This window comes from Plasmopara halstedii, assembly GCF_900000015.1.
Source record: "Plasmopara halstedii genome assembly, contig: Scaffold_322, whole genome shotgun sequence".
NCBI classification, from domain to species: Eukaryota; Oomycota; class Peronosporomycetes; order Peronosporales; family Peronosporaceae; genus Plasmopara; species Plasmopara halstedii.
Window position 1 is genome coordinate 102,834 of NW_020187243.1, and position 8,952 is coordinate 111,785.

The 8,952-nt window shown below is 47.7% G+C and overlaps 4 protein-coding genes across 4 annotated transcripts; 1 reads left to right on the forward strand and 3 right to left on the reverse strand.

Moving 5' to 3' along the window:
* Positions 1-3,625: 3,625 nt before the first annotated feature.
* PHALS_08169 (delta-1-pyrroline-5-carboxylate) lies at positions 3,626-4,588 on the reverse strand (the record flags this gene model as incomplete). The annotated part of the gene is made up of 1 exon (XM_024723469.1): positions 3,626-4,588. The coding sequence occupies one exon, from the start codon at positions 4,586-4,588 to the stop codon at positions 3,626-3,628; it is 963 nt and encodes a 320-aa protein (XP_024574443.1).
* A 192-nt stretch (positions 4,589-4,780) lies between these two features.
* Positions 4,781-5,446, reverse strand: PHALS_08170 (protein acn9 mitochondrial; the record flags this gene model as incomplete). Its single annotated transcript, XM_024723472.1, has 4 exons — positions 4,781-5,079; positions 5,133-5,184; positions 5,263-5,271; positions 5,336-5,446. The coding sequence occupies 4 exons, from the start codon at positions 5,444-5,446 to the stop codon at positions 4,781-4,783; spliced, it is 471 nt and encodes a 156-aa protein (XP_024574444.1).
* A 196-nt stretch (positions 5,447-5,642) lies between these two features.
* PHALS_08171 (hypothetical protein F443_15200) lies at positions 5,643-8,120 on the forward strand (the record flags this gene model as incomplete). Its single annotated transcript, XM_024723473.1, has 1 exon — positions 5,643-8,120. The coding sequence occupies one exon, from the start codon at positions 5,643-5,645 to the stop codon at positions 8,118-8,120; it is 2,478 nt and encodes an 825-aa protein (XP_024574445.1).
* Positions 8,121-8,203: 83 nt separating this feature from the next.
* PHALS_08172 (uncharacterized protein) lies at positions 8,204-8,941 on the reverse strand (the record flags this gene model as incomplete). The annotated part of the gene is made up of 2 exons (XM_024723474.1): positions 8,204-8,509; positions 8,576-8,941. 2 exons carry the CDS (start codon positions 8,939-8,941, stop codon positions 8,204-8,206), a joined length of 672 nt encoding a protein of 223 aa, XP_024574446.1.
* Between the last annotated feature and the right edge of the window lie 11 nt (positions 8,942-8,952).

An 8,952-nucleotide genomic window follows, 5' to 3' on the forward strand; every position in this document is an offset into this window, starting at 1 on the left:
AGATGATGGGATGTGTGTAGTGCTGATATAGGCTCTAGAGAGCAAGGAGTTTGGGAACTCAGACAAGAACTTGTCGTCGCGAATGCGCGCACGCTTACACCGATATTCGCTTAGTAATTAGCACCGACTCGATGGATACGCAGCGTGTACTTCAAACTCTCATCGTGGTTCCTCACGATGAGAGTTTGAAATACCGTATTCTCTATGTGGCCCACGACACCCCACTCAGTGGACATTTCGGTCGCGAGATGACGTACAGCTCTGTGGGTTGCCACTACTGGTGGCCCAAGTTGTACAAATGGACGAGCGCATACGCTTGCACGCGCGGGTCGTATCAGAGGGTTAGTCCCTCTCCGAATGCGACGGCGCCGCTGGCCAGTTTACCGGTACCCTTCGAATAGCGGCAGTCCATGAGTACGGACTTTGTTTTTGGCCTGCCGAAGGATTTGGGAGGCAATACGGGTGTAATGATCTTTGTGTGCCATTTGAGCAAGATGGCTTATCATGCGGCAGTGTCGGGCACCATCGACGGTGTGGGTACAGCGACGATGCGTGTCGATCGTGTCTTTCGACAACTTGGACTCCCGGAGCCAATTGTCTCTGATAGACACCCGCGCTTCACTGAGAAGTTTTGGTATACAATCTTCAGGGTGCTGGGTACCAAGTTGACCATGTCAACAGCGGACCATCCGCAGACCGATGGTCAACTAAGCGCATGAATCGCGTCGTTGTAGACGTCCTTCGTAGCCTGCGCGCTGAAATACCGAGGCGCCAGATCTCCATGTTGCCGCTTGTAGCGTTCGCTCTGAACAACGCAGTGAATTTAGCTCCCGACTACACGCCGTTCTACGTGAATGGGATCGTTCATTCACCCGTCCTGCTGACGCCGCCATCGCATGGCTCAGGGCTTGGTGGGGAAGGAATAGCCGAGCGGCTAGCGTATGTCAGCCCTCTTGCTGTTCGTAAAGAAGTTGATGACTTCCTGTCTACCATACTGAGTGTCTTACGACTCGTTCAAGATGCAATGGCTAAAAGCCAAGAGATGCAGAAAGAATATGCAGATGGAAGAAGCAGAAGAAATGTTAAAAGCTTTGAGGCCGAAGACCTGGTTTCATTAAATGCTAGAGATCTTCCTACATATGCAGGTTTTGAGGTCTTTAAACGAAGCTTCGTCCACGGTTTACCGGAACTTTTTAAGGTCGTAACCAAGCGAATCGCTGAATCTTCTAAACGTATGCGCACCCACCCGGTGTTTAATGTGACCTTGCTTAAGCCGTATCGGGATCGGGCGCAAGTCAACGTGGAAGCATTGGCACCGGGGCGGCGCCCACAGCCGCTCGACCACCCAGAAGCTGAACCAGCAACTATTTTAAGTACAGAGTGTACCGATTTCTACCTCTCACTGCGCCAGGCGCTCCACCGTCGCACGAAGTGATATACGTCTGCTCGACGGCTAGGAGCACGATAGTTCTCAACGTGAGGCAGTCGGTGCACAAAGTGCTCCAAGGTTCTTACGTCTGTCGGATAGCGGTATGCGACCTCAGCATGATGCTCAGCGGAGTCCCATCGCGACAGACTTTGTCCTCAAGAGCTCGAAGAGCATCGCGAGTCACCGGACGGCGATAGTCCAGTCGTCATGTTCTGCCACCGACTCTTCTCGACGAGAACGATGGCGTCCACTAAAACGTGGATAGCCTTGCAGGTCGACGTCAGCGACAAGGTCAAACCCAGTATCTTGTGAAGTGACGGGGATACCCAGACTCCGAAAACTCGTGGTAGATTGAGGTGCCACGATAGCCAGGAACGCCGAAGAGCCATGCGCTGAGCTCAAACTATGGCCCTGGGCTGCTGTGGTTGCAGACTCATCCGTGTGAGAAATCACAGTGTTTGCGGGGTCGTGGTGGATGATTCCATATGTCACAGGGTCGCAATACACAGGAAGTCGACGTTGCGCCTTGAGTTTGGCAAACTCAAATCGAAGATGGCGTTTAGCGCGCACATCCACTTCCTTGTGGCTCCGCTGTAAGTTAGACAGCAAGGAATGTTTCCGGTGCCGCTGCACCCATCGCTCAAAGAGCTCTTTACCTTTTGCAGCGGTTTTGCCAGGGGCAAGCACCACAGGAATCGTCCGCATTGCGGGTACAGGTACGCCTCCTCTTTGAGAGTAGTCTAGTGCGGCACCTATCCATTGGGGTTTCTTGAAGCATCAAGAAGCGAAATCGGAAAGCTTTACGTCGGTCAAGCTCGGCTTGTGTCGTGGCCACGGGTACGACCACGTAGACGCCCAATGATCGAGTGATAGCGTCCGTCGCTTCAGTAGCAGGATCCGCCGAGCGGAAGCCGTGTTCCACACGAGGACCTAAGACCGACCGTGAATGCGAGCGCATGAGAGCCGCCCTGTGGGCAGCCTCCGACCTCTGCTTCTGTGCCTCGTCGAGGCGATCGTTAATGATGCCACTTCCCCCTGAAGTCGAGAGATCGGGAAAAGGATGCAATGTCCGCAAGGTTTGAGCAGGGCTCACGACGCGCCGCTGGTGCATCGTGTCCTCTTCTTTTTTCCATCTTGGGAAAGGAGCAATTGACTCGTACTCGACTTTCTTTATATCCACGACGAGGTAATCCATCGCCCGTGGCGAGCGCGGTGCGCGGCACTCGGTTACCGAGAGTTTGGGGTGCGCTTTCCTTGAAGCCGCGGACGTACTGTCCGGAGTTGCACCGCGTGCAGGAGACGAAGAAGGCTCTGTCCGCCGGCGTTTTCGGAACCAGCAAGGCTGGGTGTCTTTATTTTCATAGGCTCATTGAGCAGAGAATGTTCTGGGAACGTAAAGGAGTCTTAGACACGCGAGTTTCGTACGAGGCGACAGTTAAATGTGAATTGTGGGTGATCACAATTTTGATCGGGGAGAGTGTGACGGGCTTACACATACCCTGGTAGAAGGGGTGGGTCACACAAGATGGTGTGACCACACAATGTTGTGGCTATCTCTTAACAAGAAGCCACTTACGTGGCTGGACTGCCACTTGAATTTGTTTTAGTATTTAACGAGAGACCTATAGATTTAGATATAGGCGGCTTTGCCTCAAGTCAAACAAAGAAATACAGTTAACATTTTGACCGGAAGAGTTTAATTGCCTTGGATTAAGGTTCTGGTACTTTGGAGTCAGCGGATTGCTATGACACCCGCAATGACGTCATAGGAAAGGCTTAAAGGTAGCAAAGCAAAAGAACCTCGATCTGTGCCGAAATTGAAGCACGCATCAGACTTTCTCTTTTAGCATTAAACTTCGCTTCTCTTGCCGTAGAGCGCTGTAAAGCGTTTTTTTCTATGTCAAAAGCATACTGATAGCAGTAACAATGTCAGGCCAATCACAGTGTTGTGTCTCCAGTTCCAACCCATAAAAATGGCAGGACAAGCTTTTCTTTGCTTAAAAAAGAGGTAAGGAAAATATTTCGGAATGTTGGACAAAGATGCAAGATATTTACTATTGGGAGTTCTGATGATCAGATGGAGATATAGTTGGTTTAGTGGCACTTTATCATGGTATCTACTCGTTGACGTACTAGCTACATATAGGGTGTCGCCCGAGCTTTTCAATGACACCCCTCGTACACCTGTCGTTTTATTTAAAGCTTGCTAGCGTGACTTCGGATGTTTGAGGCGATACCCGAGTAGAGTGGATCAATGTGCTGCTCCTCTACCTCTGCATCGCCGATGGGCTCTCCACTTGACATAAAGAGAGTGCCAACACGCTCATTATTAAGAATTCGTAATAATACTCCCTGCTCTGCCTTAGCCACAACGGCAGCGCGAACAGCACCACTGTCCACTGCACGTATACACGAGTGTAGCTTATCTTTCTGTCCAATCGCTCCTACACGACTCTCCATCGCGATGACCTGAGTATCACCTCGCTTAAACCTCGAAATAAGCTTTCGGTTGTTCTGTGTGCCTGAATAGATGCCATCCACGTCTGTAATAAGCACCATGAGATCCACCATCATCTCCTGCGCGAATAATGCCGCAAGTGAATCGTTATCCCACGCGATCTTGTCGTCGACAGTCAATGGAGTTTCACGTAGCGTGATGACATCATTTTCATTGATGACAGGAATTATACCCACTTTCAGTAGGGCACGCATCGTTTGCTGCAAGTTGGCGCGTACTTTAGGCTCTCGAAAATCAGCCTCAGATGCTAATACTTGAGAGCAGGCCAGATGATACTGAGCAAACAGCATTTCATAAAGACTTTGTAGACCGCTTTGACCAGCGGCGGCGCACGCTTTCTCATAGAACTGGACGTTGTCGCCGACTTGGCCGCCAAGATGCAGCTGCATGGATCCTGATAGTAAAAACTGGCGGTGTAGTACCATTCTACCGATAGTTATAGAGCCACTGGATACAAGAATGATGTTGTGGCCACGCATGTGCAGCACCGCGATCTGCTCGACAATGTTGCCAATCTGGCCCATGGCCAGCAAGCCCTCAGGTGAATGCACAATCTCTGTGCCAATTTTGATGAGAATAGTGCGCACGCTGCGCAAATCACGATCAAGCTCGCGCATCTCAGGTTGGCTATTCTTCAGCATCAAGACGCGGTATTCTGTGTAAGCTTTACTGAATTCGCTTCATATTAATTTTCGACCCCAATAACGACACGTCACTTACTAAATATTTGATGGTAAAGTTGAGCACTTAACAAATATATATTGCTTTCTGGTTAATTGAACTCCTTGCCAATTCGTTAGGGCAACAATACGGCAATGAATTCATAAATGTATTCAAGCAATTGTGTCTCCGACCTTCTTAGCAGCATCCTGAAGCGAGCGCAACTTTTGTTTCTGTTCGTTGTCAAACAGCTGCTTTTCCTCAGCCGAAAGTTCCTGGCCGAAACGATTCTCCTTGCGAGCCAAGACGGCGGAATACTGCTCCCACTCGCTGAGAAAGAGTGGCACAAATTTGGCTGCTGCGGTCTTATGTCGCTTAAATTCGTCTCGTACATACTGATCTCCAAGAATACGCATGTGACGGTCTAACTTCTGTCGGTGCAGCGTTAGTATCCGCCTGTACAGCCTCAGCACTTTGCCTCTGTCTGCCATACTGCTATTTCTAAAACTGATTAAATTGCTGTACCTTGCGGATAAGTTGCTTCAATATTAAAATGTTGTTTGAAATATTCTTTAATCTAATATGCGCTCGATCACCAACGTGAGCTTAGACTCTTGGCTGTTTGGAGACGACAAGCCCAGCGAGGATGACCGACAGAGACGATCTTCATCGCACAATGAGGAGTTAGTATCTCCAACTGCTTCCAGGAAGTATTCGGTGCGTCTCACCGATCGCAATTCTCCCGTGCACACCCTACCGGAGCCTTCGTACCCGTTACCGGTAAGCTCCAAGCTTCGCAAACTCTTCCGCCCGAACAAATTACAGTGGAAGAAAAACATGACAAAAATACATCAGCAACTTGTGGAATTAAACACAACAAGTTTTCAGAAATTGCAGGGACACGTACCGCTCACACTTAAAGAGATTGTGAAAGATTCGAGGAAGCTCCCATATCTACTACAGTGGCTGTCGCTGGACACGGAAAACCCCAATGACTCTGCAAACAAAAATTATCATCAGGTTCTCCTCTTTTTGATGGAAATTGAGCAGCTCCAGACCGTAGATGAGAATAAACAACGGGAACAGGCTCGCAAAATTTATAACAAATACATTGACAACTCGTCTGAGTTCCAGATCGCAACGACACTGGAACTTACCGACGAGCTTGAGCAGCTAATAAAGGACAACATTAACAGTACGAGCAAGGTGACCGAGAGTTTCTTCCCGATTCAAAAATTAGCGTACATGAGACTCACACGAGAGGAGATGCCGAGATTTTTAACAAGCGACGAGTACCTTCGAATGCTAATTGATACCGAAGATGGGACTAAGAGGATTCCGATGGAAAAAGTACTTCAGCAGCCTAGAGCTGCGCATTATTTTCTCTTATTCTTGATGCAGAGTCGGCAACATTTTGAGCTCTACTTTTGGCTCCACGTAGAATATGTGTTGAATCGTGTGCTGGAAGAATCAAATTACGAGTTGTTCTGGCGACTAGCACACGTGCTGGTGGACAAAGCGCAGCATGACTCGCAAGCCATTACACTCGAAACAAAGAATGATTTGTATTTAGCAGTGGTTACTCGTCGCTTTGATGATAACGTTCAGCCCCCGCAACCTGTCGCCAAGGAAATTTTTTGCAAGGCACAACAAGAGATCTATTCTATATTGCTGTCATCGTGGTATGATCGATTTATCAAGAGCGACTTATACAAAGTAGCGCTTAAGGATTCTCTCATTCATTTTGATCTTGTGGAATTAAAAGACTCTCCACCGAAGCTACTTTCACGAGCTTTCTCTTCTGCAGAGTACTCTAAAGTGCGCACCAAAAGTTATAAAACTAATAGATCCATAAGTAGCTGTGACGGTGACGCGGCAGATTGGCATAAACTTGAAGAAAATTGCAGGCCATTAAACGAAGACAAATTGAATCAGATGACTGCAAGCATCAATGGTATGGATTATCGGAGCGACTTGGATGAAACAGACGAGCGCGATTTTGTTAAGGTGAATTTGAATCTCGAGAGCATTATCCGCTTGACAAAGTTGCCGGATGGACTACAAGTGCACTATCGACCAAACTTTGATTTTCCCGATGCAAGTGCTTCGAAAGGGGACAAGTGTGGTATTGATACGATTCTAACCTTCGCAACCTTCACAGAACTGCAAGAACTGGGTGGTACTGCTGCAACGCTCATGCTCATGCCTGTAACTAACCCATACAAGGAAAGAAATAGTAACGATGAGCCATTTGATGACATTTCACGACGGATCAAAACTTTTCTTGTACCCAATGGGAAGATCCTCATCAAGCGGTCGGGTGATGAGAAGTGTCCCTCTGATGTGCTGTTTCCATTTCAACAGAGCGGTTGCAATGGATCTTTGTTTGGGTCGGTCTACTTGACGTACGAACACATGCGCATGGAATGCTCAAACGAGGATATCTATGTCGCCAAGGGTTTCTGTTTGCTCTCTCACTTACCATTTGTTAACTCGCTCCGAACAATTGTAGAAGAACATATTCAAAGAAACAATTCGCATTCCAGTATTCTTGCGCATGAACGATTAAACTTGCTTTATAAAAGCAGACTTAGCTGGAAAAGGAAGACAATACCAAACGCCGCAATTCATACATATGTACATCCTGAAATGCGTCGTCTGGCTCAACGAAAATACAGTAGTATATTGAGCTTACCTTTGAGTACGCTAGAAGCTCACGTGGATGTTTCAGTTTCAACTTTATTTGATCAGTTTGGTACAGCAATGGTTCTTCAAATCCTTGCCAGCGCTGTATTGGAGTGTAGTATCGTATTTATTGCTAGCCAATATTCGATGCTTACAATATGTGCAGAGGCACTCCGCACCTTGCTACGTCCATTTTCTTGGTGTCATGTATACGCTCCGGTGCTGCCGAAGCCACTGCTGTCGTATCTGCAGTGTCCGACGCCGATTCTTGTGGGTGTAAACAGTGAATTTGCATTGCGATCGGATCTGCCAACCCGCGGTTTTTATCTCGTGGCTGATATGGATCGCAAGGTCGTAGAATATATTGGTGATCAGTCGATGGCTTGGCGTGGTCTGGGTCTTCAGTACGATGTCGGCGAGGGTGCAATATTCCTTCCGCGATGCTTTGAGGCTGCTAAGCACGAATTGGACAGGATTTTTTGTTCTAGGATGCTGCAATTCGACAACATTGGAGGATGCGACACGGATCCAGATAGAACTTCCTTAGAGTCAGGAGACAAACGTGACGAGCAAATGCGTGGAATATGTTTTGACCTCTTGTCTGGGTTATTGAGCGGCCACACAGATGCTTGCCTGGTGGTAGGGGATACGCATGAATCTGTAGTCATTTTTGATGAAACTGAGTACCTAGCAACTCAAACGAACGATGATCTATCGTTTTACCGGGCTTTAATTCGTACACAGTGTTTCTCAGAAATTGTCAGTGCCCATCGGATTGACATGAATCTAAGAGAGTCTGATGAAGATCTGCAGGAAGGAATTATTTAGCTAGTAGATAGTAAAGAACAAAGCATATCATCATTGCTCGTTATGACAAAAAGAGATTGATAAGCAGATGTAGCATCATGTTTTCATCCCTGAGTTAAATTTGTCTTTGGTTGCATGTCGCTAATTACCTCGTGTTCTTCGGAATCGCGTTTTCGTTTACGGGACTGTGGTGCAATATCCTTCAAGAGAACGTCCTTCTGGCTGCCATTGATCTCCACAAGGTTCATACCAGCTAAGACCTCATCCTCTTCTGCCTCCTTGCCAGGTTTGTTGCTAGATGTGTCAGTAGCCAGAGATGTCTCGGGTTCCTGACTAATAAATGACTGCTTAGTTTGATTATGGAGACTCAAGTTTGAGCTGTCTATATGCACTTGAGTCTCCACGTCGTCCTGCAATTGGATTTCGACGACAGCATCAGTCATTAATACAACCAAAATTTGGAGCGTAAACTGTACCTTTGGGTCAGAAGTAGCGTTTAAAGCACCATTAACCGCTTTGGTCACCTCACTGGTGGTTTTGCTGGTCACCAAAGATGGATCTGCCTCTCGTCCTAAGAAAATTTCATCGTCACTTTCCTCATCACTAAGTCTTGCTCCCCGACGTAGTCGTCGCCGTGGATGAGCGGTATCAAGAGTTGCGAGATCCTTTTCCAGTCTGGACTCTCGCACACTTTTCTTCTCAACATCGCCAAAATCATCACCAACAGAATCGCTGATCTTATTGTCATCTTCATCCGATGAATCGTGTGTCTTTCGGTGCAGCTTAAGGTATTTGACACGACGCTCGATCTGGTCCGGCGTTCGGTCGCGCTCCTGAAACATATCTTCGTACG